The sequence below is a fragment of the Canis lupus genome, chromosome 16 (genome assembly GCF_011100685.1).
Source record: "Canis lupus familiaris isolate Mischka breed German Shepherd chromosome 16, alternate assembly UU_Cfam_GSD_1.0, whole genome shotgun sequence".
NCBI classification, from domain to species: Eukaryota; Metazoa; Chordata; class Mammalia; order Carnivora; family Canidae; genus Canis; species Canis lupus.
The window spans coordinates 16681538-16699965 of record NC_049237.1 but is presented as its reverse complement, the minus strand read 5'-3'; the positions used below and the strand labels follow the sequence as shown (position 1 = coordinate 16699965).

At 46.6% G+C, this 18428-nt stretch overlaps 2 protein-coding genes across 8 annotated transcripts in view; one reads left to right on the top strand and one right to left on the bottom strand.

Moving 5' to 3' along the window:
• The window catches only part of KMT2C (lysine methyltransferase 2C), a 283967-nt gene extending 278820 nt beyond the window's left edge, over positions 1-5147 (top strand). Inside the window, 4 exon segments of the mRNA XM_038559782.1 lie at positions 708-824; positions 1182-1255; positions 1505-1613; positions 3198-5147. Coding sequence (XP_038415710.1) covers positions 708-824; positions 1182-1255; positions 1505-1613; positions 3198-3290 — 393 coding nt within the window. The 3' untranslated portion in view covers positions 3291-5147.
• Positions 5148-15505: 10358 nt separating this feature from the next.
• GALNT11 (polypeptide N-acetylgalactosaminyltransferase 11) overlaps positions 15506-18428 on the bottom strand; it is a 50478-nt gene continuing 47555 nt past the window's right edge. For 6 of the 7 annotated variants that reach the window (XM_038559775.1, XM_038559780.1, XM_038559778.1 and 3 more), the window contains 2 exons: positions 16473-16625; positions 15506-16246 (listed from right to left, as the gene is read on the bottom strand). In XM_038559775.1, the coding sequence (XP_038415703.1) occupies positions 16115-16246; positions 16473-16625 (285 nt within the window). In that variant the 3' untranslated portion in view covers positions 15506-16114. The remainder of the gene's footprint in view (positions 16247-16472; positions 16626-18428) is intronic. The other variant, XM_038559779.1, reaches the window with a different exon arrangement.

Below are 18428 nucleotides of genomic sequence, written 5' to 3'. Positions count from 1 at the left end.
TTTCCTGGTAATTAGAGCAGAGTAACTTAACCTGCTTCTCCTTTTGCCCTGGCTTCCAGGAACCTAGCCTAATCTGAAACATGACTGTAGTATTAATAATCCCTTATGGTTTGCCCTATTTCTGATATATTAAGTTATTGTCCTGTTACATCCTTTTAGAAATAGTAATGGGTTAAAGTAAATACCAGAAGCTATTAGCTGTTTAGTTGGTGGGGTCTCAGCATGAATTACATGGAAGATAGGATAATCCAGCGGAATGTGGCAGCCAGTCAGTGGCGCACTGCTTTGTAAATATGCCTTCAGAATTTAGAAAAGCAAGATAGTAATGGCATTACTTTTAAGTGGCAAGATTGTTTCAGATATTTTTTTTTCCTTTAAGATTTTATTTATTCATTCATAGAGACACAGGCAGAGGGAGGAGCAGGCTCCATGCAGAGAGCCCGACGCAGGACTCGATCCAGGGTCTCCAGGATCACGCCCTGGGCTGCAGGCGGCGCTAAACCGCTGCACCACCAGGGCTGCCCTCAGATATTATATTTAATTAAAAAACCAGTTCAGGTGAAATCTTCACTGTAGCTTTTGCTGTGGCCTTTGTATAAAGGGGAATCAGGTTTGTTGTCAAAGAAATTGAAGTGATTTTTGAGGAACATATACACACACTACCCCCACCCCTACCCCGTGCCATTTTTAATTTATTTCTTCTGCAGGGGCTGGGTCTATATGCTGCTAGAGACATCGAAAAGCACACCATGGTCATTGAGTACATCGGGACTATCATTCGAAACGAAGTTGCAAACAGAAAAGAGAAGCTGTATGAGTCTCAGGTAAGTGCCAGTCCCCCTCAGTCCCCATGTCATCTAAGAGCTGCATATGGGGGCCAGATCAGACTGTCTACGAGATTCAGTTTTGAACAAAAGCGACATCCAGATATTCTTGTGTTTTCCTTTTTTTTTCCATCAGCCTCACCCTATCTAGTCAGTGTTACTATTTGCATAGATACAGCTGTAGATTAGTGAGCCTTACGAGCAACCTTCCAATGTGCTGCTCTCTGTTCACACTGCGTGACCGCGGTTGTGTGATATGCACAGTGACTACAATTGGGCTGTGTTTCCATTCACTTCCAGCTAAGTGTTCCTGCTCTGAACATGCACGTGGAGGAATTTCTGACTTTTCTCTTTCAGAATCGTGGCGTGTACATGTTCCGCATGGATAATGACCATGTGATTGATGCAACACTCACCGGAGGGCCTGCCAGGTGAGACGGAGGGAATCTGGTCAAGGAAGTTGTGCCCAGTGGGTCCATGCACTAATGACAGCGTCCAGGATTGAAAATTCAGAGCAGATGAGCTTTGAAAAGAATTTTCATTTAAAATTGTGTATTCTTGTTCTACGAACGGGCAGGTAGAAATGTAACTAGGAAAGAGTTTTCCGTATGAACCGAAGGTTTTTAAAACTTCTTCCAGCTGTTTCATAATAAATTGTTTTCTGAAACGGTGGCTTACAGATATATCAACCATTCGTGTGCACCTAACTGTGTGGCTGAAGTGGTGACTTTTGAGAGAGGACACAAAATTATCATCAGCTCCAACCGGAGGATCCAGAAAGGAGAAGAGGTAAGAGTCTTGGGATCACATCTGCTCTCTCATATCCCTGCTTGTAGGTCGCTGCTTGCCAGGTAATCTTGCCCAGGCATTCTCTGGGTCTTTACTGCTAGAAAACTCTGTGTGTGAGTCCAAGGTTGCCATGCCCTCACGGCATCCTGGACATCAAGTGCCCCGTCCTCCTCATGGCAGACTTGCAAGATTCAGTACCGGCTTCCTGGTTCCCTCGTTCTGTGCTCTGTGAGCCCCACGTCCCCGCCTCACCCACGTGGCAGTTTTTTCCCGTGTCTTAGGGCTCCTGCTTTACCCCGGGGTCACAGTTTGGCAGTATCCCTCTCCTTAGAGTCTGCTTGTCATCCAGTGGATATCTGGGGAATGTCACGGGATTGTGGCCTCTGTGATGTCTGGGAACATTATGACTCATGTGAGACCACTGTGAGGCTGGGGGCGGCCAATCTGGGGGCAGCATGTGGGTCCAGATCACCTGTATTCACACTTAGGATCAATACAAGCTGACAGATTTTTCTCAACAGATTTTCAAACAGTTTGGCTCTTTTACTATTTTTTCTCTCCTTGAAAATGCTGGAAGTTGAACTTGATAATTTTGTTTCTTTGGTCTCATGGCTGCCTTTCACCTGTTAAGGTTATTACCTGTCTAGACCACATACTTGTGTTTCCCAAATCTATCTCCCACGAATGCAATTCACACACATTTTGAGATGCTCTGGGTGCCACTGAGCAGTGTGGGTCTCTGTGTAGGACCCTCCCAAGGGGCAGAGGTGGGGATGGGGCTGAGTGTCTTTATGCTGTTGGGAACCCTCCCCCCAGCCCACTTCGGAACACAGCTACGTGATGATTTCTTGTATTTTTGTGGTCATCTTTTTGGAATTTCCTTTTTTAAATCAAGAATTTACCCAAGGCCCATGGCACGTTTTGGAATATCTCAAGTAAATCAGAGAACCTATGTGGCACCAGCATGGTGCCAGCCACCAGGAGGGGCCTTGGGCAGGTGGGGACCTCTGAGCTCCTGGTCCTCCTTCCCCTTCCTGCCCATGTCCTCTTGAGTAGATCTCTTAACTTCTGCAAGCTTCTGCTTCATTTCTATGAAGTGGCGAGAATCTCCTTGAAGAACTCTGCAAGTAATAGAGAGAAGCTACCCGGTACATGGCGGTGTCTTCCCTTCCAGTGTAAAAAGTCTTTGCAGACAGGGCCTGCATAGGACATGTGGTCAGAAGGACCCTGGAGAGCGGCAGTCCTCGCCGTGGGCCAGGGGCTTAGGCTCCGGGTCGGGCCAGCTGGGCGGGCTCACCCTGCATAGACCTCTTGGAAGTGAGAGATGTCATTTGGCAGGGCAACTGGCCCCACCCCGGATGTACTGCCCCCAGCCGCAGGCTGGAGGTGGGAGCAGCCCCTCCCCAGGGCACACGGTACCCCAGGGGGCAGAGGCACCCGGCCTCCGGCCTCCCCTCCCTTGGGGACTCCAGGGGTCTGGGATCCAGGGTCAGGGCTGGGCCAGCCAGCGGCTGGCATTGAGGCTGAGGCACAGAGGCAGCGCCATCCCTCCGGGCCTCTCAGTCTGTGTCTTTGCCGCGGCAGCTCTGCTACGATTACAAGTTCGACTTTGAGGATGACCAGCACAAGATCCCGTGTCACTGCGGAGCTGTGAACTGCCGGAAGTGGATGAACTGAATGCATTCCTTGTGGCGCAGCGGGCGGCTTGTCCCTGGGAAGAAGCGATTCTACACACCATTTGAATTTTGCAGACGGAAAGAGATTTTTGTTTCCTGTTTTATGACTTTCTGAAAACTAGCTCCTGGGAGTCTGGGTCGCCCCAGCACTTCGGGCCGGAGGGCGGCCGGGACACTGGAGCAGCCCAGCACTTTTGTTTTCTTCTTCTTTCTTTCCTCCTTCTTTCTGTGGGTGGGTTTTGTTTTGTGTTGTGTTTTTGCGTCTCACTGAGGAGACACGTCGGGGCGAGGAGCCGCTGGCTGCCCGGCCCCGGAGCGGGGTCTTCCTATGAATGTACAGACAGATCACCAGCGAAAGGGAGATGGGACGTCCGAAGTGCTGGCCACGGCCTTATCTGAACAAGGGGCAGGCCCTCTGACTTAAAAGATTTTTTAAAATAAAGTAGACACCACTGAACAAGGAATGTACTGAAATGACTTCCTTAGGGATAGAGCTAAGGGGTAATAACTTGCACTAAAATACATTTAAATACTTGATTCCATGAGTCAGTTTATTGTAGTTTTTGATTTCTGTAAAATAAGAGAAACTTTTTGTATTTATTATTGAATAAGTGAATGAAGCTATTTTTAAATAAAAGTTAGAAGAAAGCCAAGCTGCTGCTGTTACCTGCAGAACTAACAGACCCTGTTACTTTGTACAAATATGTAAATATTTTGAGAAAAAAATACAGTATAAAAAATAGTATTGACCAAATGCTACCAGGCTCCGCAGCAGCTCGGGTGCTTATAAAATGTTCATAGGGATGTCACAATATAATTTTGTGTTATTAAATATGCCATTATAATTATGTAATAACCAAAATTTCAACCTAGAGCATTTGGGATTTTTTGCAAACTACGGTCTATTAGTACTTAATTGTTTTATACACCTTCTGATAGAACCGAGTGTAGGCTAAGACTACGACTTTTATAGCTGTTTTGGTAACTTAAACTAACTTTTTCATATTATATTGTTGCATCCCTACTTCTTCAGTCAGGTTTTTTTTGTGCTTACAATTTGTGATAACTGTGAATAACTGCTTAAAAATACACCCAAATGGAGGCTGAACTTTTCTTCAGCGGACGTAGTTTTGATTAGAACTTTGTTTCAAGCCACAGAGAATCATGTAAACATACCAGATCGTGTAGCAGGACTCCAACCTAATTCTAGCCTTCTATTTAACACAAAAATCTGAAAAGGAAAAAAAAAAAAAAAAAAAAAACGATGTGGTCACGCTTGCAGCTGCAGGACCCCGACAATAGGGTTTTGGAAGATGTAATTTTAAAATGTGTTTGTATGAACTGTTTGTTTACATTTCTTTAATAAAAAAACACACACACACACACTGTTTTGTGTTTGCTTGTAGAAACTTAATCAGCATTTTGAACCAGGTTAGCTTTTTATTTTGTACTTAAAATTCTGGTACTGACACTTCACAGGCTAAGTATAAATGAAGTTTTTGTGTGCACAATTCAAGTGGGCTGTAAACTGTTGGTATATCAGTGACGCAGTTCTGAACTTGTAATGTATATGGCATGATGTATTTTTATCTTACAGAATAAATCAATTGTATATATTTTTCTCTTGATAAATAGCTGTATGAAATTTGTTTCTTGAATATTTTTCTTCTCTTGTACAATATTCTGACATCCTACCAGTATTTGTCCTACCGGGTTTTTGTTTTCTGTTCTGTATAATAGTATCTAATGTTGGCAAAAATTGAATTTTTTGAAGTATACAGAGTGTTATGGGTTTTGGAATTTGTGGACACAGATTTAGAAGATCACCATTTACAAATAAAATATTTTACATCTATAAGAGTGCCTGAGTGTGTGTCTGCCCGGCCGGCGATGTGCCAAGCTGGGTTCTCTTCCTTCCCAGGTGACTGGTTTGCAGCTCGTTCCAGATGGAAAACACACTGTGTTCCCTGAAGCGGAATCAAGACGGGAACTTTGGTGTCTCCCTTGGGGTGTTTGCCAAGGCCGAATTAAAAAATATCCATGGTGCCTGTTGCCTTGTTTCAAGTCTATTTTTGTTTGTTCCATTTAGTCTTTTGGGATTTTTTTTTTTTTTTGAGGCAGCTTTTAAATTTATTCTGTGATAGAGACTGGATTCCTAATGGTACTGAGTGTATTTAGCATGGAAGGGGATTGCAAGGAGTTAAAATAGCTCAGAGTCCCTAAAACCAGTTTTTAGCTTGTGCTTCAAGAACACCCCAAAATAAGCTTTTATACTGTGTGGTTTGTAGAAATTCTCAAAGCCCTTCTCTGACAAAAAGGTTTTTAAAATCCCCGGAAGTGGCTCCCATTTATGAAACAGCAGTCCTGGTGGGGCTGGAGGTTCGGAGGCCGGAGGCTGGAGGCTGGAGGCTTCGGGGCTGCTGCTCCTGCAGCCTCTTCTCTGACCTCCTGCTGGGTCTCCACCCGCGGGACCCGGACCCGGACCCGGACCGGCCCCGGCCCCGCAGGGACAGAGCCCTGGTCCTCACCGAGTGGGGGCAGGCTCCCTTCTGGAGTGGGACCGACCCGCCCTGCGGCGGGGCCACCAGGTGGAGGCAGGGGGGGACCGGCCCAGGGGGGACCCACGCAGCCCCACGGTGGCCACGACGCCTCGCCCTCCCCTCGGGGCAGCCGCCTTGCAGGGGCGGGAGGGCCGACCGCCAGCGCCCCCCCGCGGGCCGGCCGGCCCCACGGAACCCCGGGCCTTGGGGGCACCCGCCGCCTTGGGGAAGAGCCTGAGAAGCCCCGGGCCTGACGTGACGGCATCGCCAGCTCGGGTCCCCCCGGGGAGTCTGGTGGACGCGGGTGGGGGCCCGGCGGGGGGCGGAGGTCCGGGGGCGGAGGCAGGTGAGCGGGGAGGGAGGCGGCCGGGACCTGGGGGCTCGTGCCCAGCGGGGCAGGGGGGCCGCGGAAGGCCCGGGCTGTCCGAGCGCGCCCTGAGCCCCGCCCCCGCCCCCGTCTCGCCCTCCCCCTCCCCCTCCCCCTCCCCCTCCGCCTCCGTCTCGCCCTCGGGGGCCGGCAGGGGTCGCCGGGTGTCGCGGCCCTCGGCGCCCCGCTGCGGTCCCTCCCTGCGAACGCTCTGCCCCGCGGTTCCGTCTGACAAGGGCCGTGTTCCCCCCGGAAAGCCGCCTCGGGAAGGTCTCCGCCCACGCGCTCGGCCTCCCGCGGCGGCGCCCGGACCCCGGGGGGGGGGGGGGGGGGGGGGGGCGCAGGGGGCCGAGGCCACCGTGCCCGAGGGTGCGGCGAGCGACGCGGGCGGCCGGGGCGGTGCAGCTCGCGGCTCCTCCGCGTGGCTCCTCCGCGCGGCCCGGGGTCACGGCCGTGGTGACGTGGGCCGTGGTGACGCGCGCCCGTGCGCCGCCGCCGTGGCCCGCCCGCAGCACCGAGGCCCCCGGTGTCCTGCCGCGCGAAGGGGACGGCGGGGGCGGGGCGTGGGCGTGGGCGTCCCTCCCGCCCCGCCTCCCCGAGCCCGCGGCCCGGGCCCCCGGGACACACGGACGCTTGGCACCTCCGCGTGACTCCAGCGGCTGTGAGTGTTTGAATGAAAATAGCCGCGTTAATCCCGGGGCAGGGGAAGACGGGCCCTGGCGGGTGTGTGGGGAGCGAGGCCGGAGGCCCGCCGCGGCCCTGGCTCTGGGCTGGGAAGCGCGGGCTGGCCTCGTCCCCCACGGTCGCCCCCCGCGGGCCGGCGGCGGCGACGGGAGCTCAGGTGCGCCCTGTGTGCGTGGCCTTGGCAGCCTTGGTTTGACGGCTTCATTCCTCGTGACGCTGAAGTTTTCCTAGAAATTTCCGTCCTAGCACACCGAGCTTCCAGTATCGCCACCTGCCACTCCTGTCACCTACTTCTGGGCCCACTTCACTGATGGGTCTTTGCTCCTGGTGACAGGTCACATTTTCCTGCCTTTTCCATGTCTGGCAAATTTTCTCGGATTCCAGAATTTGTGCTTCTATGCTGTTGGGCGCTGAATTGTGTTGCATTCCTTTCTAGCGTTTGGTAGACTTCATTGTGGCGGCGGCTGAGGATCAGTTTCTTCTTTTCAGAGCTTGTTCTTGACACATTTTTAGGACGAACTTACTTTATTTATTCAAAGGTCTTCCTTCGGCATGAGCACGCTGGGGGAGGGGCGGGGAGGGGGGGGAGGGGCTCCCAAGCACACCCCCAGCTGAGCGCAGAGCCCGCCCCGGGGCTCGGTCTCACACCCCTGAGATCGCGACCTGAGCCAAGGTCCAGAGTCCAGAGCCGCTCAACTGAATGAGGGCGGCGGGGGCCGCGGCCTGGCGCCTGCCACCTGCTCCCGGGGCGCCGCTCCCAGTCGGGGACACAAGAGGGTGGAAGCGACACGAGGACGACGGAGTGAAAGCCCGCCCCGTGGGGCGCACACCGCGGGCACGCGCCGGGGAGAGGCCGGTTGGGCCGGTGGCTGGGCTACGGCCTTGGGGGACCCCGCGGCGCCTGGGCATCCCTGGAACCTGCTGTCGCCGTGGCCTGTTCCCGCGGGCCTCAGGGCGTCAGCTGGGCCTGAGGACGGGCCCCGAGCGGCGGCCTCCTCTCTGCACCCCCGGCTCGGCCGCGGCCGCCCCTCCCCGGCGCCTGCCAGCCTGGGCCCGGAGGCTCGTGCGTGTGCGGGCCTGGCGGGCGGGCCAAGCCGGATCCTGCCACTCCCGCCCCGACGGGAGAACTTTGCTCACGTCCTTTGGACTCAGAATTTTCCTTCCTGTCAAACTATTTCCTTTCAAGGCATTGCGGGTCATGTTTCTTCACCCTGTTTCTGTGTGTGTTTGTTAAGATGTTATTTATTTATTCCTGAGAGACACAGAGAGAGGCCGAGACCCAGGCGGAGGGAGCAGCAGGCTGCACGCGGGGAGCCCGACGCGGGGCGCGGGGCGCGGGGCGCGGGGCTCGGTCCGGGACCCGGGGTCGCGCCGGGGCTGAAGGCGGCGCTGCACCGCCGAGCCCCCCGGGCTGCCCTTCACCCTGGGTTTCATTCCTAATCTCTCAACCGTATTTTTAAGATTTCTAATGCCTGCCTGAGCCCTGCCACGCCTCCGAGTCGTCAGATTGGGCTTTCGATTGTCACCCCCTGTGACTCCGTGCCCCTCGGCTCGGGTCCCGGCTCCGCGGGGCGGACTCTCACTCCGCCGACTGGGAGCGGCGCCCGCGGTCACCGCGCCTGCCGCCCCTTGCCCGAGCCGGGCAGCCCGGGCGTAAGCGGAGGCGGGAGGAGCGCCGCCGAGAGTGGGGGCCGGGACCCGAGCGGCGGGGCGGGAGACGGGTTCATCCGACGGGCTGAGCACCCAGTGGGGCCCGTTGCTCGGGGCTCCCTGCCTGCGCCCCCGACTTGCGCGGCGCTCTGCGCTTAGGGGTCCACGGCCACCCTGAGGCTGTCGTGAGCGGCGGACATTTGGTCTTTATCCCCATTTCGGGCCCGGAGCCCCCGACGCGCCGGGCCCCTGGCTGTGGGGACGCGGCCGCCGCCGCCGCCGCCCGCTCGGGGCTCCTCCTCCGGACACAGGCCTCTCGGGGCGCGCGCCCTCCGCCGTGTCAGGGACGGAAGCTGCCTTGTGGCTTCATGACCTTGAAAACGCCCCCGCGGGCTGGGTCCGGCGTCGGCTCCGCTCGGCTCCGCGGCGGCAGGTGCCAGGCAGGGCGCCGCTGCGCTCCGGGCTGCGCTTCCCTCCTGACGACGACCCTGAAACGCCTTTTCTTTTTCTTTCTTTTTCTTTCTTTTTTTTCCTTTTCTTTCATTCCTTTCTTCTTTCTTTCTTTCTTCTCTTTATTTTTTTTTTTTGAACATTTATTCATGAGAGACAGAGAGAGGCAGAGACACAGGCTGAGGGAGGCTCCTTGTGGGGAGCCCGATGCAGGACTCGATCCCGGGACCCCGCGGTCACGTCCTGAGCTGAAGGCCGATGCTCAACCCCTGAGTCCCCCGGACGTTCCTCAACTCTTACACTTTCATGTTTTTTATGCTATTGTAAATTGCAATTACAATAACCATTTTTTTCCCCATTTTAAACTGTTCATTTGTATAGAAGTACAATCGTATGTTTACCTCTTATTTTGTGGTCCTGATAGACTCCCTGTGTTTAGTAGTATTTTTGAAAACTCCCTATGACTTTCTAATGTTGATTATGGTCTGCAAATACACTTTTATTTTTCAGTGAATACACTATATAATTGCCTGCTGCACTGGCTAACACCTTCACTAAAAATGTTGAATGGAAGTCGTAAAGACAGGCATCCTTGGTTTGTTCCAAATCCAGGTTTCTTTTTAAGACTTATTTATGATAGCGAGGCAGCATGAGTGGGGGGAGGGGCAAGCAGACCCCCCCACCCCACCCCCAATCTTCCCCGTCCTCACAGGAAGCCTGATGTGGGGCTCAGTCCCAGAACCCTGGGATGGTGACCTAAGCTAAAGGCATATATTTAACCCAATGAGTCACCCAGGCACTTGTTTTTTAATAATGAGCCCACCTAGTTTTTTTCATAGATGCCTTTTATTAGGTTGAAGACTTTTCCTAGTTTGCTAAGTTCTTTTTGCAAATAGGTGTTGATTCCTGTCAAATGTTTTTCTGCAAGATCATATGCCTTTTCTCCTGCATTAACATCATAAACTACATTGATTCTCTTATGTGAAAGGAACCTTGTGTTCCTGGGATAAAACCCACTGGTTCATAATGTATCATCCTTTTTACATACTGCTGGGTTTGACTTGCTAGTATTTTATAAGGAAATTTTGCTTCTATATTTATGAAGGATATTGCTCTTAAGTTTTCTGGTGTATTCATTGCTAAATGAATAGTTAAGTCTTGCTCATAATATCAAAAATTTATACAAGTTTTCTAGAAGTGGTGGTATAATATTGGTATAATTTTTTCTCCACTGTTTGATCGAATTCATTCGTGAAACCATCTGCCTGGAGTTCTCTTGTGGAAAGGTTTTTAAACTACAAATTGAATTTATTTAATAGCTGTAAGGCTATTCAGGTTGTCTATTTCTTCAGAGAAGCTGAGTAATTTATTTCCAGTATCTGCCCGTTTTATTTAAACCATCAAATTTACTGGCATAAACTTGGGCATAGTTATCCCCTGGCTGCAAAACTGAGCATCTTCCACGTCAGAGTGATACTTTTGTTAAAACTGATAAACCTAAAAAAAAAAAAAAAAAAATTTTTTTTATAAACCTGTATCCTATCATCACCCAAAGTCCAGAGTTTACATTAAGGTTCACTCTTGGTTTTTTTTTTTTTTTTTCACTCTTGGTTTTGTATAGTCAATGGCTTTTGACTGACGTATGACTTATACCCACCTTTATAGTGTCATACATAATAGTTTTATTGCCCTAAAAATCCTCTCTGCTCTATTCCCCTCTCCCTCCCCTGACCCGTGGCAACCACTGATCTTTTACTGTCTCCATGGTTTTCCCTTTTCCAGAATGTCACAGAGGTGGAATCATACAGTAAGCAGAAACTCTGTTGCTGGACCGTCAGGTAAGAGTAGGTTTGGTTTCATAAGAAACTGCCAAAGTCCTTCAGAAGTGGCTGCACCATTTTGCATTCCCACCAGCAACGAATGATAGTTTCCATTGCTTTTTCATCCAATCCTTTTTAACATCTGTAGAATCTCTAGTGATGTTACCACTCTCATTCCTGATGTGGATAATTCATGTCTGTTTTTGGTTGGTTTTTGATGAGGTTTGTCAGTTTGTTTTTTTAAGATTCTATTTATTTATTCATGAGGGACACAGAGAGAGAGGCAGAGACACAGGCAGAGGGAGAAGCAGGCTCCATGCGGGGAGCCCGATGCAGGACTCGATCCCAGGACCCCGGGATCATGACCTGAGCTGAAGGCAGATGCTCAACCACTGAGCCACTCAGGCATCCAGAAGTTTGTCAGTTTTATAGTTACTTTTATTTCTTAAAATGAGGTATAGTTGACACACAATGTTACATTACAGGTGTGTAACACAGCGACTTGGACAAGTCTGTACATTAGACTGTGCTCACCACAGGCAGAGTCCTATCTGTCACCATAAAAGGCCGTGACAAGACCACTGGCTATGTTCCCTACGCTGTACCTTTCATCCTCATGACTCACTCATTCCGTAACTGAAAGCCTGTACCTCCCACACTCCACCCATTTTGTCCATCCCCTCCAACCTCCCTCTTCTCTGGAAACTATTAGTTCTATTTTCTTTTCTTTTTTTTTATGGGTCTGTTTCTGCTTTGTTTCTTCATTGTTTTAGATTCCATATAAAAGTGAAATTGTGTATTTCTCGGATTTCACAACATAGTATCCTCTAGGACTATTCTTGTTCTCACAAATGGAAAGATCTCATTCTTTTTTTTTTATGGCTGAGTAATATTCTATTGTATATACACGCACATCTTTATCCATTCATCTATTGATGGACACTTGGGCTGCTTCCATATCCTGGCTATTGTAAATAATATTGCAATAAACATAGAGGAGAATATACCTTTTTGAATTAGTGGTTTTGTTTTCTTTGGGTGAATACCCAGTAGTGGAATTACTAGATTCTAATTTGGTATTTCTAATTTTATATGGTATTTCTAATTTTAAATTTTTAAAAGATTTTATTTATTTATGAAAGACACAGAGAGAGGCAGAGACCCAGGCAGAGGGAGAAGCAAGCTCCATGCAGGGAGTCCGATGTGGGACTTGATCCCAGGACCCCGGGACCATGACCTGAACCAAAGGCAGATGCTCAGCCGCTGAGCCACCCATGTGCCTCTTAATAATATTCTTCATGGGCATCTTTACATTTGTTTCACTTCGGTGATGTTCATGATCCAGCTTTGATTTTTTTCTATTTTTGTTTTCCATTTCATCCATTTCTATTCTGACATTTGTTTCTTTGCTCTTCTTGTTTCCTTTTTCTATTTTAAGGTGGAAGCTTAAGTCCTTGACTTTAATTAAGCGTTTATCCTTTTCTGCTAGCTGCACCCTTCAGTCTTTGGTCGGTTATATTTTCATTTTCAGGCAGTTCAAAACAGCTTTATAACTCCTTTGACCTGCAGGATATTAGAAAATGTGTTACTGGTAGATTTTTCAAATATTTGAAGATTTTCCAGGTATGTTATTATTGACTTCCATTACTGTTGGTTTCTAATATAATTTGCACAAGTTGGATTTGTATGAATTTATTGAGAACATCTCAGAACATGACCTATCTTGGTATGTTTCACGTGTAATTGAAAAGAAGGCATTATTCTATCTGGTCTTGTCAGGTAGAATGTTCCATGATCGATAATCATGTCAAGCTGGAGGACAGTATCATCAAGCCTTCTATATCCTACCTGATTTTTTTTCTACTTTATTTCATCAATTATTGAGAGGTATGTTGAAATTTTACTACAGTTGTAAATTATGTTTTTCTATGCAGTTCTATTGGGTTTTGTGGCAGGTACTTTGAAGTTCTGTTATTCAGTATTATAATGTTGGGATTATTTCCTCTAATGGACCCTTTCCATCCCTAGTAATGTTCTTTGCTTCAAAATCTTTGTAATATTAATAGAGCTACTTCAGATGTCTCTCAATTAGTGTCCCACGTGCATATATTTCACCATATTTGTGTCTTCATATTTAAAGTGAGTTTCATGGGGCACTTGCACGGCTTAGTTGGTGAAGTGTCTGCCTGTAGCTCAGGTCAGGGTCCCAGGATCCTGGGATCGAGCCCCACTTCAGGCTCCCGGATCAGCAGGGAGTCTGCTTCTCCTTCTCTGTTCACCCCCTTCGCCACCCCCGCCTTGTGCACACACTCTCTCAAATAGATAAAATCTTAAAAAAAAAGTTTCTTGTATGCAGCATGCAGTTTAATCTGCCATCTTGCTGCTTTCTGTATGGACCATCTGGTCTTCGAAGTTGAATTACAAAAGATAAAATATAGAATATATTATCCTCCAACATTTTTCTAATATGGTGCTTTGCAGGTTAAGATAAAATAACTGAGAAAGTACCCTTTAAGACTGTGTCTCCTCTGAGATACAATTTTGGCAGGAAAAACCCTTCCCATTATATTTGGACATCTTCAGTATGCAAAGGTGACTCCTAAATTTGTATTTTTGTTTTTTCATTATGAAAAATCATGTTCTCTGTATTAAGAGTCTGTTTCTTGGTTTGGCTTTTTTCCTTTGCTCATTTGTTTTTAAATTCCATATAAGTGAGATCATATATCTTTCTCTGGACTTTTTAAAGATTTATTCATGAGATGAGAGACGGGGGGGGGGGGGGGAGGCAGAGACATAGGCAGCAGGAGAAGCAGGCTCCCTGCAAGGAGCCCGATGCAGAACTCGATCCTAGATCCCAGGATCAGGACCTGAGCCGAAGGTAGATGCTCAACCACTAAGCCACCCAGGTATCCCTCTGGACTTTTTTCACTTAGCATTATATTCTCTAGCTCTACATGTTGTTGTAAATGGCAAGATTTCATTCTTTTTCTTAATGGCTGAATAATATTTCATTGTATGTGTGTGTGTAAACTTTGTTATATATACACACAGACATCTTTTTAATTCATCTATTAGTGGACACTTGGGCTGCTTCCATAGTTTGGCAATTATAAATAATGCAGTAAACATAGGGGTACATATATCTCCGAATTGTTTTTGTATTTTTGGGTAAATACCCAGTAGTGTGATTACTGGATCACAGGGTAGTTCAATTTTCCAAGGAACCTCCATACTATTTTCCACAGTGGCTGCACCAGTTTGCATTCCAATTAATAGTGCAAGAGCACATCCTCACAAACATTTGTCGTTTCTTGTATTTTTGGTATTAGCAATACTGACAGGTGTGAAGTGATAGCTCATCGCGGTTTTGATTTGCATTTCCTTGATGATGAGTGATGTTGAGCTTCTTTTCCCGTGTCCATTGGCTGTCTGGATGTCTTCTTTGGAAGAATGTGTCTTCTGCCCATTTTTAATTGCATTGTTTCTTGATGTTAAGTTCTTTATATATTCTGAGTACTAATGCTTTATCGGATATGTTATTTGCAAATATCTTCTATTCTGTAACTTGCCTTTTATTTCTTTTGCTGTGCAGAAACCTTTTATTTTGATGTAGTCACAATTTTTTACTTTAATTCCTTTGCCTCAGCAGACTGTAGCTATAAAAATATTATGACCAATGTCAGAGAAATTACTGCCTATGCTCTCTTCAAGGATTTTTATGGTTCTAGACCTAGACCTATAGCTGTAAAATGATTATATACTTAGGTCTTTAATCTACTTTGACTTTATTTTTGTATATCGTGAAAGAAAGTGGTCCCGTTGCATTCTTTTGCCTGTAGCTGACCAGTTTCCCCAACACCATTTGAGGAAAAGACTTTTTCCATTATATTTATTCCTACTTTGTTGAAGATTAATTTCCCATATAATTGTAGGTTTACTTCTGTGTTTTCTAGTCTCTTCCATTGATCTATGTGTCTATTTTTATGCCAGTACCATATTGTTTTAATTACTACCACTTGTAATAGAACTTAAAATCTAGAATTGTGATGCCTCTGATTTTTTCAAGACTGTTTTGGTTATATGCGGTCTTTTATAGTTCCATACAAATTGTAGGATTGTTTGTTCTAGTTCTGTGACAAATGCTTTGGTTATTTTGATAAAAAAGATTGCATTAAATCTGTAGATTGCTTGAGGCAGTATGGACATTTTAATATTTGTTCTTCCAATCCATGAGCATGGGATGTCTTTCCACTTCTTTGGATCATCTTGAACTTTGTGTTTTATAATTTTCAGAGTACAGGTCTTTTATCTCTTTGGTTAAGTTTATTGTTTTGGGTGCAATTGTAAATGGGATTTTCTTAATTTCACTTTTTGTCGCTTCATTATTAGTGTATAGGAATGCAACAGATTTCTGTACATTGACTTTGTATCTTGTGACTTTACTGAATTCATTTATCAGTACTAGTGGGTTTTTTGGTGGTCTGAGATCTATCTTCTGCGATCCTGACCTCTATACCCAAATGCCAGCTTTAGTGAACTTACAGACATTCAGTGTCAAATTCACACAGTTCAAGCTAAAGAATGGTGCTGTGCCCTCGCTTATTGGCTCATTAGCCGAACCAAGTATCCTGTTCACCGTATGACACACACAGCACAACGCAGATCAGAAACCCCAACACAAGAAAAGCAGACAAAAAGTCCCATGTAAATCATCAAAAGGATCCTTTATTTTAAATGTCGATAGTACCATATTTCACCAAAATAATTTATAATAGTTAACTGCCTCTTAAATATATAATCTTATAAATGAGGCCTTCTGAAGTTAAAAGTAATGTGGATTCAGTTTGTTTGAAATTATTTTTGGACATGATAATTGAAGTAAAAAAATTTGTTTCCTATGAAGTCCTTCTAAAAAAGGAAACCATGACAAGTTCCTGATCAGACAAATGCCATTCTATTATTAAAGGGATTAAAAAGCATAAATAAGTTTGAACAGAAATGTCAATCTCCTGGGTTTGGCCTGTCCAAACCTGACCCTTTATAGAGTTAAAATTGTAGTCTACTTTCTTACCATAAGCAAGAAATTCCTTAGCAGCTCAGAAATGATGTTAATGTCTTGGTAAATCAGATTTCCTCATTTTCTGATGATCACTCTGTGCTCCAGTCTCTAGTATATCTGTCATCTCATCCTCTCAAAAATGGTTCTATTTAAACAGGAAATCAGGGATTTTCTTGTACCAGCAACTTCTCAAGCCTCACAGCTCACAGATGAGGTGAACACTGAGGAATTACCATGCTAGCCACAGCGTCCACTTTAGCTTTCCAGATGCCACTGTTGTGATGAGGAGCCATCACAGATTGCCATCGCAACGTAGCCTTTGTGACTCAGTGGATCGACCACTTTCAGGCACTGTCCAACGGACACCTGGTATAGCCGATTACTCTTCTGAAAAAAGGTAGCAAGAAAAATATACCAGTTAATTGCTTTAACTTAAAAAAAAAACTTATGCCATAATGTAGTAGAGAAGAAATCCAGGAGAGGTGTGGACTATTTCAGATGTTTTGCTTGCTTAAGGGATACTACAAACTCAGAATGAACTTCTACAAGGGGGACCAGGAGTGCACTTGCCACACTTAGCTCTGTCTGCTTCCTCACACACTCCCATCCTCACCAGCAAGCTCCTCACCCCAAAGGTCCACTGCTGGGATCCTCCTGACCCGTGGCACTTCATGAGTCGTGGTGGGTCTGACGAGCGAGTTTCTGACATATCCAGGCAAAGGAGGTTATTTAAAACCAACTCGTGCTCTTCGTTATAAATCCAAATCTAAGGAAGAAAATCAAAGATCAAAATCAAAGATCCAGGTTCTGCTTTAGATTTTGAAATTCAGACGTAGCACAGGTCACGTATCTGTGGAAGAAGAATGGGGTTATTCTACATGATTGCATAAAGCAGGGAAAGACCAACGAACCTGAGTTACATGCTTATCTGAAAATGGAAGGAATGAACAAACACAGGAAAAAGGAGTGCAGTCCCAGGAAGAAACCAAAACAATGGTTAACTTGTTCTTTGAACTTAATGTAACTGACTGAATTAACTGAGCACACAATTGTAGACATTTTCTAATGCTAGATTTCACAATCCTACAGTGGTCTGCATCCCTAGATGGGCCTGCGGGCTTGGCCTTCTGCAGACAGGAACTCACAGGCATCCCAGTCAGACGTCCCTCATCTGCTGGGCAGCACTGCTGTACAGGAGCCGGTATATCACATTGTCCTAGGGGACGTTATACTCTAATCCCAGATCATCCCCCACAGCATTTGGGCTGGGATCATTTCCTCTGTGGGCCCAGAAGCAGGTTTTCTCTAGATGCACAGATCTTGCAGGATAGTCTTCTCTGTGGCCTAACATCGGCTGAGCAGGACAAGTGCAATGAAGAGCTTACTCTCCAATTGGTACCATCACTAAATTTTGTTTCTGAATTATTTTACTCTTTAGTATTTTTACCTCCAGGCCCAAAATGTATGTGTGCTGTCTCCATTAACATGAAGAGTTCTATGAATAGAATTTTCTACAACGATGCTAATATTTTATAACCTGTGTTGTCCAACATGGGAGCCACATGTGGCTACCACCATCAGGACAAGTCTGCATGATCCCAACACAGTAGAAACAGGAGAATGTAATTCCATCTCCTCAAATCTCTTCCATTTTCTGGAAGAAATCTCAGTGACCTCATCCCGTTGTGACATAAGCCACTAAAGCATCATTACAATTGAACACCCCAGTGCCCAGGACCCTTCCAGACACCTGGGTATGACACCTCTCATACCCAGACACAGCACAAGACCCCTTTTAAATCCTGTTTTCCAGTGTGGACAACACCTTCCATACTGTGCAAGCTCTGCTAGAAACAAAAAGTCTTCGGGCAGCCCCAGTGGCGCAGCAGTTTAGCGCCGCCTGCAGCCCGGGGTGTGATCCTGGAGACCCAGGATCGAGTCCCACATCGGGCTTCCTGTGTGGAGCCTGCTTCTTCTTTTTTTTTTTTTTTTTTTTTTGTGGAGCCTGCTTCTCCCTCTGCCTGTGTCTCTGCCTCTCTCTCGCTCTCTCTGAATGAATAAATAAATCTTTAAAAAAAAATAAATTTATTTAAATAAATAAATCTTTAAATAAAAATAAATAAAATTTCTTCTATGAAATTTCAGAGGACACAGGCTACCCATCATTTTTAGTCTTGAGTGACACAATCTCCACCACTCAAATGGAAATGAAAATTACCTCCCTGTGATGTACTTAGCACTGAGGTTCTACAGGCTTGAGGTTCTACACCTAGGAGGTTAGACTACTGTTATCAGATACAAGTAGTCTCAAATTACAGTTCCAAACTCATGCAAGTTTTTGGCTTATTTTTAGGTCTACTTTAACACCACTGAAAAGGTTATGAGAATACAAACATTATGCGAATGAAATGAACCTATTATTTTGTTGTAGTTTCTTCCGATGGACTAAGACTCAGAGAAATTTGATTTTAGAGAAAACTCTACAAAAGATACTACCTTATCTACTGTAGCATTAATATTCTTGCCCAGAGGGACACTAAACTTTCTTTGCCACTTCTAACCTTCAATG